Genomic DNA, 24,600 nt, shown 5'->3' with positions numbered 1-24,600 from the left:
TAGTATCACAGAAGAAAGACAAGAAATCTAAAAGTAAGAACACAGATGAACAAATCAAGTTCATAACTCATCTTGTTTTATCTCCTACCTGCAATGAACTGTTTGTTTTTTCGAGGAGACCGTGGTTGTCTCTGGTATAAGTCACTTGATCTATATAAGTCAATGGTCCCCATGCTTAACAGTACTGTCTTCTGTATAAAATCCACCACAGCCAACCCATTGCAGTTCCCAAATGCAACTCTAAGAGAGAAAAAAAAAAAAACAAACGCAACTAGAATGTATCACAACAAGCATGATTATTTTTATCTTCAAATCAATCATAGGATTATTGAAAAGTAATGTCTTAGGGTTGGGGAAGTTGGGCAGTGATTTGTGTAAAGTCAAGAAGGATGCCTTGCCTTTCTGACGGATAAACTGCCTTCATATAATAGGCATACAATTTACTCCAAAAAGAAGGATGATTGGCAATTATATTTTGCCAGCAGTTTTATCATGTAAGTCATGATTACCCAATCCGCTCTTTAACTAGACCTTATGTTTTCACAGAAGAATCACACAAAACCTTTTTGCTATGCAAGGGGGAGAGGTCAAGAAATGTCACTAGCTAAAGATGCTTACATATGTAATTAGATGCCTTTTTCAAATAAAATTATAATTACTAGACTCCGAATTAATTATCTTTTGAAAGACAGAAAAATAAAAATTAACTTCATATATCAAAGGCATTGACACTATGTTAGAAATGAGGAGATATAAAAAGTTAAATTTTCTTACTTTTGTGCTCTTTATTTTGTGCCCCTTTCAAAAGATAAAGACCATTTGATTAATTACTTAACTAAATCTCCTGAGAAATTTAAAAAAGACAGCTCTTCTAAGTAGGCATTTCGATTGTCTTAACCATTAGGCATACATTAACTCTCATTTTTCTCCATTTACAATATGCCCTCTAGCTTAACAATTCTGTCTGTATTTTTGCTTTGTAAACTAAATAAACACTAGTTATATGAATGTTGTTTTGCTTGTTTTATATACATTCCATGTTGTATTATTATTTAGATTGAATCATGTTTACAAACCATCTGCTTATTCTTAAAATGGTTCTTTCCACTACATCACACAAGTTAAAACACAACAAAAACAACACTTCTACCTATACTAGATGTTTTGCTAATTCACATAGAGCTCTACATCTTCCAGTAAGACAAACTTTGGAAAGTTAAAAAAATTATTGTTATACTGGTCAGATATGGGTTTAATTCTCATCTCTATCACTTATAGGATATGTGACTTTGAGAAAAATTAATGAATCTTGCTTGGCCTTAGCTTCTTTATAGTGATAATTACACTTCTACATTTATCTGGTTCACAGAGCTTTTATGAGTACCAAGTCAGAAAATTATTTTTAAAGTATGTTGAAATTTTTCCATGCAAAAAGAATTGATCTTAAAATTATAAGTAAATCCAATATTATACATTACCAGTTATAACAAGTTAGTATCTTTAAACTTTTTATGTTAAAATATAGCAAATTACTTCTGCTTACAGACATGATAGAGTTTCTAAATGCAATAATGACTGAAAAAATGTAGGCAACTAGGATGCATGACCTTCTATATACCATAAATAATTATTTTTGTATTGGAATTAAAAATAAAAATACTGAGAAGTTATAGCTTAGGGCTGGAGAAGTCAGGCAGTAGTTGTCAGAAAGTCGGTAAAGAGACTAGATTTAACCTCCTATTTTGAATTACTAGAAAACTGGACAAAAACGTATTAAACAACAGTTTTCACATATTGGTCAACAGGCAACATAGAAGAAGATGAGAGAAGGACAGCAACCAAGGTAATACATTTCACAAATGTTCTGTGTTAGTGACTGAAGATAGTTCCCAGGCTTGGGTACAGGAAACTAGAACTCATAGAGAGGTTGATGGTCTCATCTAGTTGAGGAAGTCGAGATGAGAGACTGAGGCTGCAGAAATAGCTAGAACTAATAAGGCAAAATAAACTGCACAGGGACAGAGATTTGCAGACAGATATCCTTGAGACTTTGGCTGTGTACTAATCTGTGCATCCATGTGTAGAAGCTACTCAGGGCCTATAAAAGAGCTACCAAAAAGATAAGGCAGAACAATTCCCAGAGCTCACAAAAGGCTAAGAATATTTTATGTTACTACCAACAAAACTGCAGAGATCTAATACATGGAACATCAGATCTAGGAGCGTCACTTCAGTAGTGAGACAAATTAGCTACAGATTCCAAGTAACTTAATTTCGTTCCAGGAAAAAATTGAACACTACTGAAAAAAGGCAAAAATACCACCAAAAATGTAAAATTCACAATATCCAGTATATAAAAAGTAGCAGGCATATGAAGAATCAGGAAAATATGATAACCAGAGGAAAAAATAACTCAATAGAAACATATCCAGAAATGAAAGAGATGATAAAACTAGCAGATGAAAAATATTGAACGTGCCTTTAAAAGAATATTACAGATAATCAAGAAGGTTGAGGAAAACATGAATGTGACCAAGGAAGGAATGGAAGACTTAAAAAAGCCAAAGAGAGATAAATGTATATGAAATTTAAACATTATCCACACATTAGACATTACACTAGAAAAGAATAGAGAATGCTATCCTCTGAATGTTTGTGTTTTCCCAAAATTAATATGTTAAAACTTAACCCCCAAGGTGATTGTATTAAGAGGTGGGAACTTTGGAAGGTGACTAAGTCACGAAAAATGGAGCTCTCATGGATAAAATTAGGGCCCTTATGAAAGAGGCCCTAGAGAGCTGCCTCACCCCTTCCACTATGTGATGATGAATTTAGAAGGTACTATCTATAAGGAACAGCTTCTCACCAGACATCAGATCTACTGGTGCCTTGATATTAGACTTCTCAGCCTTCAGAACTGTGAGGAATAAATTTCTGTTGTTTATAAGCTACCCAATTTATAGTATTTTTGTTTACAACATCCCAGACTAAGTGAACCTGAAGAAATAATAGAAATTAGCTAAAATGAAATGAGATTTTTAAAACTTTAAAAAACAAAACTCCATAATTGCAGTTTCATAAAAGAAGAAGAACAGAAAACATATTTGAAAAAATGATAGCCAATTTAGATAAATGATAGACAAAATTTGAAGACAGTAATAAGCCTGCAGATAATAGAAACTTAAAGATCCCAAGCAGAATAAGAATGAAGAAAAATAAAAAGGCATCATAATCATATTGCTGAAGACAACTAATAATGAAAAGAAAATGTTAAAAGCTGGCAGATAAAAAAGCATATTTCTTACATGTAAAAATTAAAATGATGAAATCATTTTAAAAAATTAAATGAAACTATACAAACCAAAAGATAATGGAGTGGCATCTTTACAGTAAGAAATAAAAATAATGTCAACCTAAAATTGTATACCCAGCAAATACATCTTTCAAGTGCTGGAAAAAGAATTTTTGCAAAAAAACCAAAGCTGAAGGAATTCGTCACTCACATAAATGGATTACAAAAATAATAAGGGAAGTCTTAGAAAAAAATGATTCCAGATGGAAATGTGGATCTCCACTATATAATGAAGAGCAACAAAAATGTTAAATATGAAAAGTAATATTAAAGACTTTTCTCATTTCTTTAAAGGATAATTGACTAAAGCAAAATCAATAACAACGTATTGTGGGGTTTATAACACATGGAAGTAAATTTATGACAATAATGCAAAAAACAGGAGGATAAATAGAAGTATGCTGTTGTAAAGTTATTAAAAATATGAAAAGTGGTATCACTCCATTTATTTAACTACTTATTTGATAATTCAAAGATACATATTATAAGCCTGAAAGCAAACAAAAAAAAAACTAGAAGTATACCTAATAAATCAATAATGAAAATAAAATGGAATCATTAAAAGATATGCAATCTTTCCCTGAGAAGAAGGCAGAGAAAAAGAAGAAAAAAAAAGGGGGGGGGGGAAGGGGGACAAATAGAAAAACAAATTGGAAAATGTTTGGCTTAAACCCAGTCATGTAGATAAGCATATTAATGTAAATGATTGAAATACTCTAATTATGGGCAGAGATTGCTTGAGTGGATAAAAAGTAAGACCCAATTATTTGGTGCCTACAACAAATCCACTTTAAATATAAACCAAAATGATGGAAAACATTTACAATGAAAACACTAATTTAAAAAATGCTGAAATGACTATACTAATATAGACAAAGTATATTTCAGAACAAGGAAATTTTGAGAGACATATAGGGAGAATGATTAAGGAATCAGTTTATTAAGAAGATATAGCAATCCTAAATGTGGATTCATCTTATGATAAAGCTTTGAAATTCATGAAGGAAAACCAATAGAACTGAAAGGGAAAATAGACAAATCCACAATTAAGGTGGAGTATACAAACATTCCTCTTTTAATAACTGACAGAATAATCAGAGAAAACAAATCAGTAAGGATACAGAAGTTGTGAGCAACACTATGAACCTCCTTCACAGAACTAAAATTTATGGAACTGTTGAATCAACATTCATAGTGGCATTGCAATTATGAAATACATAGGAATAAATTTAACAGCAAATGTGGAAAATCTGTACATTAAAAATTATAATTATTGTTGAGAGAAATTAAAGAAGACTTAAATAAATTGAAAGATGTACCTTGCTTAATGGTTAGTAAAGTCCCCAAATTGATCTACAAATTCACAGCAATTTCAAACAAAATCCCAGCAGACTTCTTTTTTACTTGAGAAACTTAAAACATGATTGTAAAAAATATAGAAAAATATAATAGACCTAGAACAGCCCAAATTGTTCTGAAAAATAAGGAAGTTTGAGGATACAGACTATATAATCTTAAGACTTAATTAAAAGTATTGGAATCAAGACAGGTTGGTATTGGTGACCTAGATATCTAGACAGACCTAGATATTGGTGGAACAGATGAGTACCTGGGAATAAACTCACACATACATGGTCAAATAATAATTGACAAAAGTGCTAAGAAACATATATAGTCTTCAACAAATGATGATGAAGCCATTGTGTATTCATTAGTAAATAATTGACTGCTCTCTTACCTTGGGTTATAAGTCAGGGCTTTTACCTACTTTCACTGGGGCTTCAGACTACTGCTCTGCATCCTGCTCCTACTGTGACCTGACAGGCCTCTGATGCACCCTGTTGTCACTGGACCCATGTTACTGCTATGTTCCATGCTATTACTATGTCTCATCACTCCTGGGACCAAGTCATTATGGCATGCCCCAAAAATGACACAGGTTCTTACTCTGTGGGCAATCTGTGTATGCCCAGGCCTCAGAGATTGGTGTCAATGCCAAAGGAAAAAATGCACCTATGCCCCAGGCACCACCTCAGTTACATGTGCCTCTGACCACAGAGCCCTGGCTTCATGGCTGCTCTGAGCACCTGCACCCAGAACCAGCACTGCTGACAGTGCACCAGTGCCCAGGATCCCAACACCACCACAGCTGCATGTGTGCCAGCACATCAGACTTGGTGCCAAGAGAAATCACTTTGGCTAGAACTTCCCTATGTGAGATAAAAGTTGAATAGGAGAAACTCAGTAGCTTTCAATACAGAGGACCTTAACAGCCTTAACCACTATAGTTACTACAGACATCTGGAGATTTGGCTTCTGCCATGGATACCTGCAATATTTACCAACACTGACTTCAACTGATTAAACTGCACTGAGATCATACCACTGTGTCTTTCTTAAAACAGGAGATGTTGCACCCCACCCAGCTGGTGCCTTGTAGCCATTCACAGCTGAAAGTATTTCCCCACTGTATCTACTTCAGAAAGACCAGATCAGGTGACTTGCTGCCTCAAATATACAAACATCAAAGCAAGTTCACTTAAAACACAAAAAAGCAGGGAATGATAACACTGGAAAAGGAACACAATAGCTATCCAGGAACTGACCTCAACAAAATGGAGATCTTTAGTTATCTGAAAAATGATTCAAAATAATTATTTTTGAAATTCAAAACAATTATTTTTAATTCTTTTAAGGAAGTTCAAGCTCGGCAAGACACAAAAGTAAACAGACAACTCAAGAAACAAAGGAAAATAATACATGAATAAAATTTAAAGTTCAACAAAAAGATATAAATAACAAAAAAGAACCAAATAGAAACTCTGAAGCTAAAAAAATAATGAATGAAAGAAAAAAATGCAATAGAGAGCTCTAATAGCCAACTTGATCATGCAGAAGAAAGAATTTGAAAACTTGAAGACAGATCTTTTGAAATTATACTATCAGAGTAGAAAAAATAGATAAGAATAGAAAAGAGGAACAAAACCCTATAGAACACTGAAAATAACAAAAACCAGAAAAGAAACCCCATGGAACACTATCAAGAGAACCAATAGTCACATTATGGAAGATTCAGAGGAACAGAGAGAAAGGGACAGAGAGTGCATTTAAAGAAATAATGGTTGAAAACTTTGATAACCTTGAAAGAAATACACATATTCAGATTTATGAAGTTCAAAGGTTCCCAAACAGATTTAATCCAAAGACAGCTTCACACAGACACATTATAATCAAACTGCCAAACATTAAAAAAAATGATAGCAGTAAGAGAATAGTAACTTGTTATATACAAGGGAATATTCATAGTGCTAACAGAAGACTCCTCAGCAGAAACCATACAGCACCAGAGAATGGGATGATTTATTCAAAGTGTAAAAAGAAAAAAAAAAAACTGCCAGCCAACAATACTGTATCTAGCAAAATTGTTCTTCAGAAATGAAGGAGAGATACTTTCACAGACAAACAAAAGCAATGATGAAGTTCATCACCACTACACCTGTCTTACAAGAAATGCTAAGGGGATCTAATTATGCTAAAATGGAAGGGTGTTAATTAGTAACGTGAAATCATATAAAAACAAAATATACATGTAAATTTAAATTTATAGTTAAATTCACAATATTGTAGTACTGAAATGATGGTGTATAAAACAACTTTAAGTACAGTATAAAGGTTAAAAGACAAAAGTATTAAAAATAACTATAGGTATAATATTTTGTTATTTTGTTAATAAACTCGCAATGTAAAATATATAAAAATATAGAATGTGTGCTGGAGGAGAGGGACAGGCAAAATGGTAGAGAGTTTGAATGAAATTGAAGTTGAGTTGTTATTATTTCTAAATAGACTGTTATTAAGTATAAGATGTTCCACATAAGCCTCATGGTAGCTGCAAAACAGAAACATAGTAGATATATGTGAGATAAAGAGAAAAGAATCAAAGCATATCACTACAGAAAATCAACAAAGCACAAAGCAACACAGCAAGAGAGAAAGAAAGGACAAAGAATCCATTAAAAATAACCAGAAAATTAAAATGGCATGGTAAATTTGTACCTACTAATCATTACTTTAAATGTAAATGGTTTAAATTCTCCAAACAAAAGGAAGAGTGGCTGAATGGATTAAAAATTAAGATCCAACTATATGCTGCCTACAAGAGACTAACCATAGCTTTACACATAGGCTGAAAGTGAAGGGATGAAAATGAATTTCTATAAAAATCGAAGCTGAAATAGAGCAGAGGTAGCTTAATTATATCAGAAAAGAATAGACTTTAAGTTAAAAACTGTCACAAGAGAAAGAGGATCATTATATAACGATAAAGAAGTCAATTCATCAAGAAGATATAACAACTATGAATACATATGTGCTCAATATAAGAACACCTAAATATGTAAAGCAAATATTAACAGAACTGAAGGGAGACACAAACAGCAATTCAATAAAAGTAGGGCATTTCAACACTCTCACTTTCAACAATAGATACATTATCTAGACAAAAAAATCAATAAAGAAAATTGGACCTGAACTGTATGTTAGTGCAGATGGATCTAACAGACAAATACAGAACATTCCATTCAACAGCAGAAGAATATACATTCTTCTCCAGCACATGTGAGGCATTCTTCAGAACAGATAACATGTTAGACCAAGTCTTAGCTGATTGAAATCATATCAAGTACCCTTCCTGATCACAATAGTATAAAACTAGAAATCAATAACAGGAAGAAAATTTTAAAATGCACAAATATCTCCTGCTCCACCATAGTAAGAGGTGCTTGCTTCCCCTTCACCTTCCACCATGATTGTAAGTTTCCTGAGGCCTCTCAGCTATGCTTCCGGCACAGCCTGCAGAACTGTGAGTAAATTAAACCTCTTTTCTTTATAAATTACCCAATCTCAGATATTTCTTTATAGTAGTGTGAGAATGGACTTATACAGTTTTAATTGATGCAGTAAAAGGATTTGACTGAATTCACAAGCCATTCATGATAAAAAGATTTCTCAGAAGAATCCAAAGGCAAGAAATATAAAAGAATAAATTGATAAGCTACTTCAAAATTATAACCTCTATACATCCTTCAAAATTGTATCTCATATATATCAAAAAGTGTTCAATGTTTATGTTTTTTCTTAGCTCTGTATACTGATAGGCTAGAAGCAATGACAACAGTAGAAATGAGCATCTATTGTGCACAGATACTGTTTTCTAAATAACATTCTCCAATAAAAGAAGACTAAGATAGCTGATTCCAGGGGTAGACTAAAGAATATACAACATACACATGGAACATCACATTGTACTGGAAAATAGCAAACTGCTGAAAAATGATGGGAACATATCAAAAGGACATAGAAGCTATTTTGATGGGGCTCCATATGGTCAAATCTGGAAGAATTAGAGCATCACAGGCACAAATGATAGTAACAGATCTTAACTCAGTGAATAAAATGCAAATCCACGATTTCATACTGATATAGTAAACAAGTAAATAAATGTTTATCTAGGATAGGGAGTCATGCTCTTTTAATAGTATAATCTAACTTAGAAATATAGAAGGGATAACAGAGAATAACCAATGGATGCTAAAAGTAATGGGTGAAAGTTTGATGAGTAAGAAGTTTACAAACTTTCAAGTATCTCCCCATAAACTATTATCTATGAAGGGAAACAGCAGCTTTATAGTGGAGAAACCTGGTAGATATGACCTTAACAAGAAATCAAAATTAGTACCACTAAAATTAGGACAATCCATGATCATGTACCTTCTGATAAGATAAACTTAGAAGACATTACCTTGTTTCTGTGGTATTCCTGCCAAAATGCTTAATTTACTCTCATCATGAGGAAATATCAGACAAACTCAGCTGATGTACAGTTAACAATATAATTGGCTGTACTCTAAAAATATGAAGGTTAAAAACTAAATGCTGGGCCAGGCACAGTAGCTCACGCCTGTAATCTCAGCACTCTGGGAGGCCTAGGTGGGTGGATCACATGAGGTCAGGAGTTCAAGGCCAGCCTGGTCAATGTGGCAAAACACCATCTCTGCTAAAAATACAAAAATTAGCTGGGTGTGGTGGTGCATCCCGGTAATCCTAGCTACTCAGGAGGCTGAGGCAGGAGAATTGCTTGAACCCAGGAGGCGAAATCTGCAGTTAGCTGAGATCATGCCACTGCACTCCAGCCTGGGCAACAGAGCAAGACTCCATCTAAAAAAAATGTGGGAGAACTGCCCCCAATTAAAGGAGATTAAGAAAAAATGAAACCTAAAAGCAATGCAAGATCCTGGATTGGATTCTCTTCTGGGAATAGACAATATAAATGACATTACTGGGACATATCTAGAAACTTAATATGGTATGTGAAGTAGAAAATAGTCCTGAATCAATGTTGGATTTCTTTATTTTAATAAATACACTATGCTTATGATGTAAAAAAAAATTCTTCTTCTTAGGAAACATACACTGAAAGAGTAAGACCAATTTTCAGTTCTTAAATTTGTTATATTATTTTTCCAAGTTCAGAGCAAAACCCTCAGTCACTCATATTTTACCAAAAGTCCAATATCACAACATATCCAAAGGGGAACAAGACTGGATTTCAGAGGTTCTTATAAGAATTCTATTCCAGCAAAAAATTCTTAAACTGAAATGTGAGATATGCAATTTACCTCTAAAACATAGACTCAAATGGCAAGTAATACAACTTAAGCTCTAAGGATCTCACAGGCTAATATAAACAAACTGGCTCAATTAATCCTAAATAATAATGTACAACAGGTCACACTGCAATTGGTAGACCATTCTCCATTAGCCCTTCACTGTACTGCACAGTCCTTTTAGTGAAGGCATTTACAGTTAAGTATGTTTGTATAAAGAGACATCCCAGTATAGTAAAGCTTAGGGGCATCTCCCTACTTTGAGACATTTCAGGGTAGTAGAGATAAAAAAAAAAAAAAACCTCTCCTCTTCCCCAGAGAATATTTGCTTATGTTCCAGAGTAAAGATAAATGGGCAGTTCACCAGCAGACCTACATAAGATGTGAGTCTTTAAAACTTGGAGTTCCTCTTTTATTATGCACCCAGGTGCACATGCAAGTACCATCTGCCATTCACCACGTTCCCCTGTGGGCTCAGGGAACTGATGCAAGATCTTGCACTAAGCTGCTGTGTTTGCTGTCACTAATAAACTGTCTATGTTCTGACCAAGAGGTCTATTTTCTGTCTATATATATATATAATACTGTCACAGACAAATTTACTATTTTCCAAGAGGGAAACAACTTAGACCCTTCACAGTTTCTGACTTAACATTTGCCCCTTGATATGTTCTTCAAAAGAGTAAACAATAGTGAATGGAATAGTAAGGTTACTGAGTTAACTAACGCTGACGACATTAATCTTTGAAAATTATTTTCCTGGTTAGAGTTAGGCCAACCAGGATTTTGAACATCAAGTGGTTTCCAAATATTTCTTATAATAATCATGATTGTCTTATGCTTTTTTCCTCCCTTAATGTCTAACGTCCAGATACTTAAATGCTGCTACATAGGCATTGCCATACAACTAATACTGTGTTCTATAAAGAGACGGAGGCCCTCATGGTCAGTCAGTTCGGGGGCTGAGTTTGACCAAAAGGGTGAAATTGAGAAATTATAACAAGAAGAATAATAAAGACCTGGCGTAATTCAGATGGACATACTACTAAATGATAATGACATAAATAATACAGAAAATGTCTTCCATATATGTGTGACAAACTGAACAGCTAAAGCCTTTTGGAAAACCTAATAAATAAGTTTAGTTGACGATTCAGACAGCTGCCCAAAAGCAAATACCCTGACTGGTCTTTTGGCTGGTTGCTAACTCATTAGCATCTCATAATGAAAAAAAATAGAAAATTCATTGTTTAGAAAGTGGCCGTGGCTTTTCTCTCTCTGCTTTTCCCTTTTTATTATATACAAATGCTTTGTTTGCATTCATTAGATGAAATCAATCTATTATTGGTTTAATGTGTATTCAAGTAAATAATATGGTAATCATTAATATATATCTTTCAGTTATTCTTTTTTTTTCATTATTCTTTAAGTTCTGGGATACATGTACAGAACGTGCAGGTTTGTTAAATAGGTATACATGTGCCATGGGGGTTTGCTGCACCCATCAACCCATTATCTACATTAGGTATTTCTCCTAATGCTATCTCTCCTCTAGCACCCCACCCCTGACAGGCCCAGTGTGTGATGTTCCCCTCCCTGTGTCCATGTGTTCTCATTGTTCAACTCCCGCTTATGAGTGGGAACATGTGGTGTTTGGTTTTCTGTTCCTGTGTTAGTTTGCTGAGAATGGTTTCCAGCTTCATCCATGTCCCTGCAAAGGACATGAACTCATACCTTTTCATGGCTGCATAGTATTCCATGTGTATATGTGCCATATTTTCTTTATCCAGTCTATCATTGGTGGGTATTTTGGTTAGTTCCAAGTCTTTGCTATTGTGAACAGTGCTGCAATAAACATATGTGTGCATGTGTCTTTATAGAAGAATGATTTATAATCCTTTGGGTATATATCCAGTAATGGGATTGCTGGGTCAAATAATATTTCTGGTTTGAGATCCTTGAGGAATCACCACACTGTCTTACACAATGGTTGAACTAATTTATACTGCCACCAACAGTGTAAAAGCATTCCTATTTCTCCACATCCTCTCCAGCATCTATTGTTTCCTGACTTTTTAATAATCACAATTTGTGATTCTAAAATCACAAAGATAGTATCTCATTGTGATTTTAATTTGGACTTCTTTAATGACCAGTGATGATGAGCTTTTTTTCATATATTTGTTGGCTGCATAAATGTCTTCTTTTGGGAAGTGTCGGTTCATATCCTTTGCCTACTTTTTGATGGGGTTGTTTTTTCCTTGTAAATTTAAGTTCCTTGTAGATTCTAGATATTAGACCTTTGTCAGATGGATAGATTTCAAAAATTTTCGCCCATTATGTAGGTTGCCTGTTCACTCTAATGTTAGTTTTCTTTTGCTGTGCAGAAGCTTTAGTTTAATTAGATCCCATTTGTCAATTTTGGCTTTTGTTACCATTACTTTTGGTGTTTTAGTCATGAAGTCTTTACCCATGCCTATGTCCTGAATGGTATTGCCTAGGTTTTCTTCCAGGGTTTTTATAGTTTCAGGTCTTATGTTTAAGTCTTTAATCCATCTTGCTTTAATTTTTGTATAAGGTCTAAGGAAGGGGTCCAATTTCAGTTTTCTGCATATGGCTAGCCAGATTTCCCAACACCATTTATTAAATAGGGAATCCTTTTACCACTGCTTGTTTTTGTCAGGTTTGTCAAAGATCAGATGGTTGTAGATGTGTGGTGTTATTTCTGAGGACTTGGTTCTGTTCCATTGGTTGATATATCTTTTAGTACCAGTATCATGCTGTTTTGGTTAATGTAGCCTTGTAGTATAGTGTGAAGTCAGGTAGAATGATGCCTTCAGCTTTTTTCTTTTTGCTTAGAATTGTCTTAACTATACGGGCTCTCTTTTGGTTCCATATGAAATTTAAAGTAGTTTTTTCTAATTCTGTGAAGAAAGTCAATGTTAGCTTGATGGGGATAGCATTGAATCTATGAGCATGGACTGTTTTTCCATTTGTTTGTGTCCTCTCTTATTTCCTTGAGCAGTGATTTGTAATTCTCCTTGAAGAGGTCCTTCACATCCCTTGTAAGTGGTACTCCTAGGTATTTTATTCTCTTTGCAGCAACTGAGTGAGAGTTCACTCTGTTTGTCTGTTATTGTTGTATAGGAATGCTAGTGATTTTTTCACATTGATTTTGTATCCTGCCCCTTTGTTGAAGTTGCTTATCAGCTTAAGGAGATTTGGGGCTGAGATGATGGGGTTTTCCAAATATACAATCATGTAATCTGCAAATAGAGACAATTTGACTTCCTCCCTTCTTACTTGAATACCTTTATTTCTTTCTCTTGCCTGATAGCCCTGGACAGAACTTCCAGTATTATGTTGAACAGGAGTGGTGAGAGACCGCATCCTTATTTTGTTCCAGTTTTCAAAGGGAATGCTTCCAGCTTTTGCCTATTGAGTATAATATTGGCTGTGAGTTTGTCATAAATAGCTCTTATTATTTTGAGATACGTTCCATCACTACCTAGTTTATTGAGAGTGTTTTAGCATGAGAGGGTGTTGAATTTTATCAAAGGTCTTTTCTACATCTATTGAGATAATCATGTGGTTGTTGTCGTTGGTTCTGTTTATGTGATGGATTATGCTTATTGATTTGTGTATGTTGAAGCAACCTTGCATTACAGGTATGAAGCTGACTTGATTGTGGTGGATAAGCTTTTTGATGTGCTGCTGGATTTGGTTTGCCAGTATTTTACTGAGGATTTTTGCATCGATGTTCATCAGGGATATTGGCCTGAAATTTTCTTTTTTTGTTGTGTCTCACCAGGTTTTGGTATCAGGGTGATGCTGGCCACATACAATGAGTTAGGGAGGAGTCTCTCTTTTTCTGTTGTTTGGAATAGTTTCAGAAGAAATGGTACCAGCTCCTCTTTGTACCTCTGGTAGAATTCGGCTGTGAATTCATCTGCTCCTGGACATTTTTTGGTTGGTAGGCTATTAATTACCATCTCAATTTTAAAACTTGTTATTGGTCTGTTCAGGGATTCGACTTTTTCCTGGTTTAGTCTTGCGAGGGTATATGAGTCCAGGAATTTATCCATTTCTTCTAGACTTTCTAATTTATTTGCATAGAGGTATTTATAGTATTATCTGATAGTAGTTTGTATTTCAGTGGGATTAGTGGTGATATCCCCTTTATCATTTTTTATCGTGTCTGATTCTTTTCTCTTTTCTTCTTTATTAGTCTGGCTAGTGGTCTATTTTGTTAATCTTTTCAAAAAACCAGCTCCTGGATTCGCTGATTATTCGAAGGGTTTTTCATGTCTCTATCTCCTTCAGTGTTGCTCTGATATTAGTTATTTCTTTTCTTCTGCTAGATTTTGAATATTTTTGCTCCTGCTTCTCTAGTTCATTTTATTGTGATGTTAGGGTGTCAATTTTAGATCTTTCCCGCTTTCTCCTGTAGGCATTTAGTGCTGTAAATGTCCCTCTAAATACTGCTTTAGCTGTGTCACAGAGATTTTGGTACATTGTGTCTTTGTTCTCATTGGTTTCAAATAACTTATTTATTTTTGCGTTAATTTCATTACTTACCCAGTAGTCATGCAGGAAAAGGTTGTGCAGTTTCCGTGCAGTTTCCATGCAGTTGTGTGGTTTTGAGTGAGTTTCTCAATCCTGAGTTCTAATTTGATTGCACTGTGGTCTGAGAGACTGTTTATTATGATTTCCATTCTTTTGCATTTGCTGAGGAGTGTTTTATTTCCAGTTATGTGGTCAATTTTAGAATAAGTGCATTGTGGTGCTGAGAAGAATGTATATTCTGTTGATTTGGGGTGGAGAGTTCTGTAGATGTCTGTTAGGTCCACTTGTTCCAGAGCTGAGTTCAAGTCCAGAATATCCTTGTTAATTTTCTGTCTCTTTGATCTGTCTGATATTGACAGTGGGTTGTTAAAGTCTCCTACTATTATTGTGTGGGAGTCTAAGTTTCTTTGTCTGTCTCTAAGAACTTGCTTTATGAATCTGGGTGCTTCCGCATTGGGTGCATATATATATTAAGATAGTTAGCTCTTCTTGTCGCATTAATCCCTTTACTATTATGCAATGCCCTTGTTTGTCTTTTTCTGTTTGTCTTTTTTGATCTTTGGTTGTTTAAAGTCTGTTTTATCAGAGACTAGGATTGCAATTCTTTTTTTTCTTTTCTTTTTTTTTTGCTTTCCATTTTCTTGGTAAACATTCCTCCATTCCTTTATTTTGAGCCTATGTGTGTCTTTGCACATACGATGGGTCTCCTGAATATAGCACACCAATGGGTCTCGACTCTTTATCCAATTTGCCAGTCTGTGTCTTTCAGTTGGGGCATTTAGCCCATTTACATTTAAGGTTAATATTGTTATGTGTAAATTTGATCCTGTCATTATGATGCTAGTTGGTTATTCTGCCCATTAGTTGATGCAGTTTCTTCTTACTGTCAATGGTCTTTACAATTTGGTATGTTTTTGCAGTGGCTAGTACCAGTTTTTTCTTTCCAAAACTCCATGGGAGATTTATGGGACTTACTTTGGAGTTATTACTCCTTTTTTTTTTTTTTCCTAATTCTTCCTTTAGAATGGGTACGTTTACTTCGTGCTGATCTCACCATTGTATTTTGGAAACATATAACTTGCTTGATTTCTTAAGCTCACAGTTGGAGGAGAATCTGCCTCAGCTTTCTTCAGGAGCTCTCGTAAAGCAGGCCTGGTGGGGACAAAATATCTCAGTATTTGCTTGTCTGTAAAGGATTTTATTTCTCATTTGCTTATGAAGCTTAGTTTGGCTGGATATGAAATTCTGAGTTCAAAATTCTTTTCTTTAAGAGTGTTGAATATTGGCCCCTACTCTCTTCTGGCTTGTAAGGTTTCTGCCAAGAGATCCTCTGTTAGTCTGATGGGCTTTCCTTTGTGGGTAACCCAACGTTTCTCTCTGGCTGCCCTTAACATGTTTTCCTTCATCTCAACCTTGATGAATCTGTTGATTGTGTGTCTTGTGGTTGCTTTCTCAAGTAGTATCTTTGTGATATTCTCTCTGTTTCCTGAATTTGAATGTTGCCTGTCTTGCTAGGTTGGGGAAGTTCTCCTGGATAATATCCTGAAGAGGGTTTTCCATCTTGCTTCCCTTCTCCCCATCACTTTCAGGTACACCAATCAAACATAGGTTTGGTCTTTTCACATAGTCCCATATTACTTGGAGGCATTGTTCATTCCTTTTCATTCTTTTTGCTCTAATCCTGTCTTCACACTTTATTTCATTAAGTTGATCTTCAATCTCTGATATCCTTTCTTCTGCTTGATTGATTTGGCTATTTATACTTGTGTATGCTTCACGTACTGTGTTTTTCAGCTCCATCAAGTTATTTATCTTCTTCTCTATACTGGTTATTCTAGTTAGTGTTCCTTTAACCTTTTTTCAAGGTTCTTAGCTTCTTTGCATTGGGTTACAACATATTCCTTTATTTTAGCTCAAAGGAGTTTGTTATTACCCGCCTTGTGAAGCCTACTTCTGTCAATTTGCCAAACTCATTCTCCACTCAGTTTTGTTCCACTGCTGGTGAGGAGTTGTGATCATTTGGAGGAGAAGAGGCTTTCTGGTTTTTGGAATTTTCATAGTTTTGCGCTGGTTTTTCTTCATGTTCGTGGATTTATCTACCACTGGTCTTTGATGTTGCTGACCTTCAGATGGGGTTTTTGTGTGAATGTCCTTTTCGTTGATGTTGATGTTATTCCTTTCTGTTTGTTAGTTTTCCTTTTAACAGTCAGGTCCCTCTGCTGCAGGTCTGCTGGAGTTTGCTGGGGGGGTCCACTCCAGACCCTGTTGCCTGGGTATCACTAGTGGAGGCTGCAGAACAGCAAAGATTGCTGCCAGTTCCTTCCTTGGAAGCTTTGTCCCAGAGGGACAGCTGCCAGATGCCAGTTGGAGCTCTCCTGTACAAGGTGTCTGTCAACCCATGTGGGCTAGTGTCTCTCAGTCAAGAGGTACGTGGGTCAAGGATTCACTTGAGGAAGCAGTCTGTCCCTTAGTGGAGCTCAAGCGCTGTGCTGGGAGATCCACTTCTCTCTTCAGAGTCAGCAGGCAGGAACGTTTAACTCTGCTGAAACTGCGCCCACAGCCGCCCCTTCCCCCAGGTGCTCTGTCCCAGGGAGATGGGAGTTTTATGGGACTTACTTTGGAGCTATTACCCCTTTTTTGTTTCCTAATTCTTCCTTTCAGAATGGGTATATTTACCTTGTGCTGATCCCACCATTGTATTCTGGAAACATATAACTTGTTTGATTTCATAAACTCACAGTTGGAGAAGAATCTGCCTCAGAATGAATCATACCTTGACGCTCACCCATATATGATTCAGGCGACTTTGTGTTTTTTTTTTTTGAGATGGAGTTTCGCTCTGTCACCTAGGCTGGAGTGCTATGGCACAATCTCAACTCACTGCAACCTCTCCCTCCTGGATTCAAGCGATTCTCAGTATCTCTAGTAGCAGGGATTACAGGCACGTGCCACCAAGCACAGCTAATTTTTACAATTGTAGTAGAGATGGAGTTTCACCATGTTGGCCAGGCTGGTCTTGAACTCCTGACCTCAGGTGATCCACCTGCCCTGGCCTCCCAAAGTGCTGAGATTACAGGTGTGAGCCACTACATCCAGCCCAGATGATATTTTGATGAGACTTTGAACATGAAACTTTTGAGTTAATGCTAAAATTTTTTAAGACTTTTTGGAGCTATTAGAATCAAATGAATGTATTTTAAATATGAGAAGGACACAAATTTTGGGAAGCAGGTTCACAATGTTGTGGTCTGAATTTTTGTGTTTCCCCAAATTCAGACCATCTAATCCCCAAGGTGATGGTATTAAGAGTTGGGGCCTTGGGAAGGTAATTAGGTCCTTGGGAGGTCTCCACTATTCTTAATGGAATTCATTTTCTCATAAAAGAAGTCTGAGGGAATTTGTTCACTCCTTCTACCAAGTGCAAACAAAGCTAGAAGGTGCTATCTTTGAAGCATAGAGCAAAGCAGAGAGCTAGACACTCAATCTCCTGAGACCTTGATTTTGGACTTTCCAGTCTCCAGAACTGTGAGCAATAAATCCTGGTTGTTACAAATTACCCATTTGTAAGATATCTTTTTAAGCAACCCAAATAGACTAAGACACTTCTCTTGTTTTTTCCTCAAAGACAAAGCTTCTAACATTTCACCATAGAGCATATTTGCTAAAATGTATCAGATTAAGAAAAATTCCTTCCATTTTAGCTATTAGTTTCTTTTGAAGTCATAAATGGATATTTAATTTTATCAGATGTTTCTGTTTTTTGCATTCCTGACCATCCTATAGTTTTTCTACTTTATTCGATAATGTGATGAATTACACTGATTCATTTAAAATGTTTAAAAACCTTGAATTCCTGGTGTAAACCAAACTTGGTTATGATATGTTACCTTTTTTAATTGCTAGAGTATCTACATTTTGGTTGGGATTTTAAAACTATGTTCATAAATGATATAGACTTACAACTTTCTCTTTTTGTAGTGCCCTTTTCAAGTTTTTGCATCAAGTTTTGTTGGCCTCATAAAATGAGATGAACATGATTTCATCTTTAATAATTCTCAGGAACATTTAATGTAATACTTGTACAATTTCTTTCTTTAAAACTTGGTGGAATTTACTCTAGTAGCCACATGAGCTAGGATTTTGGCAGTGGAGGCTCTCTATGAGATAGATGTCCAAGCTGTTATTTTCAAACAAGTACAAGTTATACAGAAGTTCTGTAATAACTTTCACCTCCACAGTTCCCTTATGAGGGAAAGTATTTTTTATCTGAACTATTCTAACAACCTTCAGCTTCTGAACCAGGTGATACATCTTTATAGTCTCTGAATTCTGAAGTCTCCTTGTCTTTACAGGTCAACCTCTAGAGAAGGGAATTCAGAAGATGGCTTGAGCTCAACTATCTTTCATGGTAATTACTTGGGCTAGAGAATAATCATATATTCTTACCATATCAAATAATGAAACAATAGGCTGTCCCACAGTCCATTCCTCCTCTCCCATCATCCATCAACTGTTGTTGCCAGCTTTCCCATCAAATAATATTCTAGTCAAGAAGCAAGCACTATGTTCACATATATCCTCCACACCCCCCCGAAGAAAACTCCAGGTACTCAAAGTTAAGACTGTTTTTCATGGACTCCTTACTGATGGTTTCAAGGCATTCTTTTTTTTTTTTTTTTTTTTTTTTTGAGATGGAGTCTCGCTCTGTAGCCCAGGCTGGAGTGCAGTGGCCGGATCTCTGCTCACTGCAAGCTCCGCCTCCCGGGTTCACGCCATTCTCCGGCCTCAGCCTCCCGAGTAGCTGGGACTACAGGCGCCCGCCATCTCGCCCGGCTATTTTTTGTATTTCTTAGTAGAGACGGGGTTTCACTGTGTTCGCCAGGATGGTCTCGATCTCCTGACCTCGTGATCCGCCCATCTCGGCCTCCCAAAGTGCTGGGATTACAGGCTTGAGCCACCGCGCCCGGCCCAAGGCATTCTTTTGGAGCTTATAAGACTCAGCTTAGGAAGTACAGACATAAAAGTGAAATATATAAGGTAATGTATTATTTGATAAAAGTTGATTCCAAATAAGCACAGAAAGATGAACTATTCAGGAAATGGTATTGGCACAATTCTTACTCATCAGGAAAAATATAGTTTAATACTTATTTCATATCTTATACTTAAAAAATTCCAGATAGATTAAAGCTTTAAACATCTAAAAGAAACAAAAACCATATTAGAGAGAACATAATAATTTTTTTGTTTTTATTACATTTTTATTATTATCTTGAAGTGAGGAAGGACTTTTTAAATAAGACAGAAATTCAGAGCCATAAAAGATAACAAAAAATAGAATTGCAAAAAATTCTTTAAAATAGAAACCATCTTAAACAAAGTCATAAAGCAAACAAAAGCATGGAAGATCACTGCAAATTACACTATAGAGAAAGCTAACTTCCCTAATATATAAACAGTTTTCATAAATCTCTATGAAGGCCAACAACTTTACAAACAAATGGACAAAGAATAGAAACAGAATGTCACAAAACAGGAAAAGATGTTCAATTTCACTTAAGATATAAGAAAATTTTACTGATATTATAATAACACACTACTCTTTACTTAACAAACTGACCAGGATGGAAAGTTTGATTATACATTGTTGTAGGAAAGGTTGTAGGAAAGTAGACATTCTAAACGTTGTTGTTGGGAGTATAGTTTGACACAACCTCTATGGAGGGCTACAACCTAGAAATAAGGATTAACTGAAATTAAATTAGACTTTAATGGGAATAAAACCCAACTTTCAAAGACCTGATGTCTGCTTGAATTATGTTGTTCTCACCCTTCAGTAGTTTTTTAACCTAGACTGCCAGAGGAAATGCAGATACTTTCTGGAGGAAAATATCATCTAGAACTTCAAATTATAATATTCATTTCTCAATTTATAAAAAACAGAAACAACTAAGAAAAAAACCATACAAACTGGCATACATGAACATAATATAATGTGACCCAAAACTAAGAAATGTAATAGACTGGATACCAAATATGGAAATATCAAACACATATTTAAAGTAACACATTTTAAAGTTATACATTCAGTACGTTCAAATAAAGAAAAGAGTGGTAATTTAGGAAGAGAACAGGATGTTTTAAAATAATCAAATGTAAGGTCTAGAACTGAAAAATAATACCATCAGATTAGACACAATTGAAGAGGGAGTTAGTGAACTCGAAAGGATAAGTCAAAAGAAATATAAAGAGAAAAAAAAGACAGAATATAAAAACAAACAATAAAGTATAAGTGTAATAAAATCCTAACAATCTCCTACTAACATCAAAATTGGGAACACTATCACAGGTTTGACTTCAGGAAAGAACAAAAAACCACAATGTGAATTTAAATTATTTTTCTTATATATTGTTAAATTTAATAAAAATCTAGGTGAGGGCTTCTTTTCATTTTTAGGACTTGAGCAGGGAACATCTAAAAAATCAAACATATTAGCTAAATAATACATATCAGAAAAAAGTTTAATTACTTACATTCCATATGCTGAGCTTACAGCAAGACTAGTAATCTGTTGTGGAGGTTCACCATCTACCCACACCAACTGAATAACAAGTTCTGCTTGATATCCTGGAGGCATTCGCACTGGCCGTGTCTTAACACTTTAAGAGCAAAAACAATCCTATTATACACAGTTTAAATAAACATGGTCAAACTTATCTTGAGAATTTACATAGAATCATGCTACAGAAATATACAACACCAGGCATTGCAGGCAGCATGCAGATGGACGGTGTCTTCTAGCTTTCTCAAAATGCACTGAGTCCTTTATGATTACTTAGTTATTTCTTTATGTGGCTTTTCAGTCAGTTAGGTCCACAACTTCAACTGGCCTTTAACACTTCAATTTTTTATTTTGAGAATATTATTTTGTTATTTTTATTATGTAATTATTTTTCTAATGTAATATATGTTACATATATATCAGTTATAAAGCATAACAATAAAACAAATGACCATTAACCTACCCTCCAGTATATATATCTAGCATCTGAATTCTTATTTTCCTTTAAATCTAATATCCTTCTCTCATACTTTCCAACCAACCAATTATCAAATACTGTTGATGCTACTTTCAAAAAATATATCCATGAGCTAAAATTTTATGATGATGTTTCCTCTTTGTAGATTTTCCTCTCAGTAATATTTGCTCATATTTCCTTCTTTTTATGTACTTCAAAAGAAAAGTTTTGAGAGGACAATCAATGATTACAAACGTATAGCATCTGCTAATTATATGAATTTTGCTCCTAAAATCTTATCTCTAAATTTTCCATAAGCATATTTGTAAGAAATGGGAAAACTAGTTGTCTAAAGTTTTTTGAGTGGCAAATGTAGATATGCAGCTCAAAGAAATTCCCTGCTTAGGCTTAATTCTCCAGCCGGCTAATACTAGAAATATTTGGTTTGATGGTATAGAAGCAGTAAGTAGTAATTTATACTCTACTACTAAAAACCATAAAAACAATAAAATATTACCATGGGCTTGTTAACTTTAGGTTTTATTGAACATGATGTAAATCTTTGTTTAGTTTATTAATAAATAACAGTTTTAAAAAAGAAAGATTATGCAATATACTAGCAATCATGAGAGAAATCCTTTTTTCTAACATAGAACTCTTGTAGTAGATAGTAAACTTGGTTTTCTTTTTGGTTCCAAGAAAGCTAAATAAATTACATAAACATACTTTTAAAAATTATCATTATTATTTTTTTGGAGACAGGGTCTTACTGTCACCCAGGCTGGAGTACAGTGGCAGGACCACAGCTCACTGCAACCTTAAACTCCTGGGCTAAAGTGATTCTCCCGCCTCAGCCTCCCTAGTAGCTGGGACTACAGGCGTGTACCATCACACCCAGCTAATTTTTAAGCTTTTTGTAGATACAAGGTCTTGCTATGTTGCCCAGGCTGGTCTCGAACTCCTAGCGTCAAGCATTCCTCCCACCTCAGCCTCCCAAAGTGTTGGGAATACAGGCGTGAGCCATCACACCCCATAAATATACTTTTTCAATTGGAAACTACCAAGCAAGTGGCCAAGTTTCTGCCCTGCCAAACTTCCTATTCTATCAAAGCCATGTTTTCTTTAGAGTCCTTCTGGGAAGGAAATATATAAATAAGTAAATGAAGGATGAAAATATTATGCCCTCTTCACGGATGTTCAAAAAAAAGACCAGATTAACCCCTGAAGAATTGTAGATCACTTGACAACAACTTGATAATTAGAGAAAATTAATTTTATTTGTCACAATTTCAAAGACATATGATTCATATATAAAACTGTTCTAAAATTTGGTAGAAACTCTTACTTGAGGCATGGGATACTGTCCTTTGTTACTCCTTCACTAGCAACAGTGTTAGTGCTCCCAGAAAGACTCCCTGAAGAAGGAAGCTGGGCTGAGAGATCTGGAAACGGAGGACTTGTTTCTGGTTCAGGGGTAATAATATCTTCAACATCATACTGAAGTCGTACCTCTAATGACTTAAAAAAATCAAGTTTAAATTTAATCTAAGCCACAATAATAATCATCATTTTAATTTAATCTAAGTCATAATAAATAATCACATTAAAATACCTGATAACTTTTTAGGAATCATTCACACAGTTTTTTTCAAATTAATAATTTCAATACTACTTATAGTAAAGTTGAGCAGTATCTCATACTAAATCAAATAGTTAATTATATGGAATATTCAATGGCAATCACAAAAAATGTAAATTTTTAAACTTCAGAATTAAAAGAAAAATAACTCAGTGAAGATAAAGTTTTTATATAATAAATATATTTTATGATATAGTATAAATTACAATTTGATATGTGATAAAATAAAATGAGAAGTTGGTTATGGTTATTCCAATGAAAGAAATTAAACTTTTTTCATATACACACACAAACATGTATGTGTGTGTGTATTGTGTATGTTTGTGTGTGTATAAAAAAATTACTTGTTTAAAGTATTTAGTATAAAAAACTTTCATTGCATTTTTAACTTTGCATTAATTCACTAAAAATTTTCCAATAGAAATTCCATATTTTTGGTTGGTTGTTTCATTACCTTGGCTTTTGTTTAATTTAATTAGTTGATCAGAATTAGTTGATAAAAAGCATATAACAATTTATATAGGAATAAAAAGGTGACCTAAAACCCTTTTTTAAACTAAAAAAGTTTTAAAACTAAATACTTTATGAATGCATAAAATACATTAAATGATTTAATTAGAGCTGATTTTTATAACACATATTTGCCTTACAATGTAAAAGTGAGCATTTTTGAGATTGAAAACAATTACTTACAAAAATGTCATTATGGGAATATTACCAAAATTATTGTCATAATTATTTTAAAACTATAGAAAAACCTCTGGTGGTGACAATACAGTTACCAATTATTGAGTGCTCACTACAGTAAGGACACTATTATAATGTCTTTATACAATCCTCACAAGAACCCTATGAAATTGGTATCTGTATTTCAAGTTTATTTTCCCATTTTATTTACACAGGGAATTGTACACATGATGAAACTGAATCATAGCTACATTCTACTGCTGACTTATGACTTGCTCAGGGTCACACAGATATTTAATGGGAAAGCCAGAATTAAAACATAGGTTTATCTGACTCCAAAGCCTTGGCTTTTAGCTACTATATAATAAAAGGGTGATACTAATTTTAGCTGTTGAGGTAAAAACACTTACACACAGGCCTATAGTAAATAATCTTTATATTCTGGTAAAAGGGGCAAGGTAGAGAAGGACAATTGTTTATAGGTGGCTTCATTTAGAATTAATTTATCCCATAAAATCATCATTCTTTTGAATAAGTGGAGTATTCATTGATTTAAAAATTAAGATTAGGTAAGGTTGCCCCACAATTAGATCCACCCCGTAAAAATGTTGCTACACAGAAAATCATTAAAAATAACCTTATTGTAGCTGAGAAATAATCATGTATGGCAA

At 34.6% G+C, this 24,600-nt stretch overlaps 1 protein-coding gene across 1 annotated transcript in view; it reads right to left on the bottom strand.

The window, feature by feature from the left end:
• STXBP5L (syntaxin binding protein 5 like) overlaps positions 1–24,600 on the bottom strand; it is a 473,308-nt gene that overhangs the window by 125,371 nt on the left and 323,337 nt on the right. Inside the window, exons 17-19 of the mRNA XM_025375463.1 lie at positions 22,949–23,121; positions 21,118–21,243; positions 89–240 (exon numbers count right to left, since the gene is read on the bottom strand). Coding sequence (XP_025231248.1) covers positions 89–240; positions 21,118–21,243; positions 22,949–23,121 — 451 coding nt within the window. The remainder of the gene's footprint in view (positions 1–88; positions 241–21,117; positions 21,244–22,948; positions 23,122–24,600) is intronic.

This window comes from Theropithecus gelada, chromosome 2, assembly GCF_003255815.1.
Source record: "Theropithecus gelada isolate Dixy chromosome 2, Tgel_1.0, whole genome shotgun sequence".
Lineage (NCBI taxonomy): Eukaryota > Metazoa > Chordata > Mammalia > Primates > Cercopithecidae > Theropithecus > Theropithecus gelada.
The sequence above is the reverse complement of the archived record's forward strand: the minus strand, read 5'-3'. Positions and strand labels throughout refer to the sequence as shown.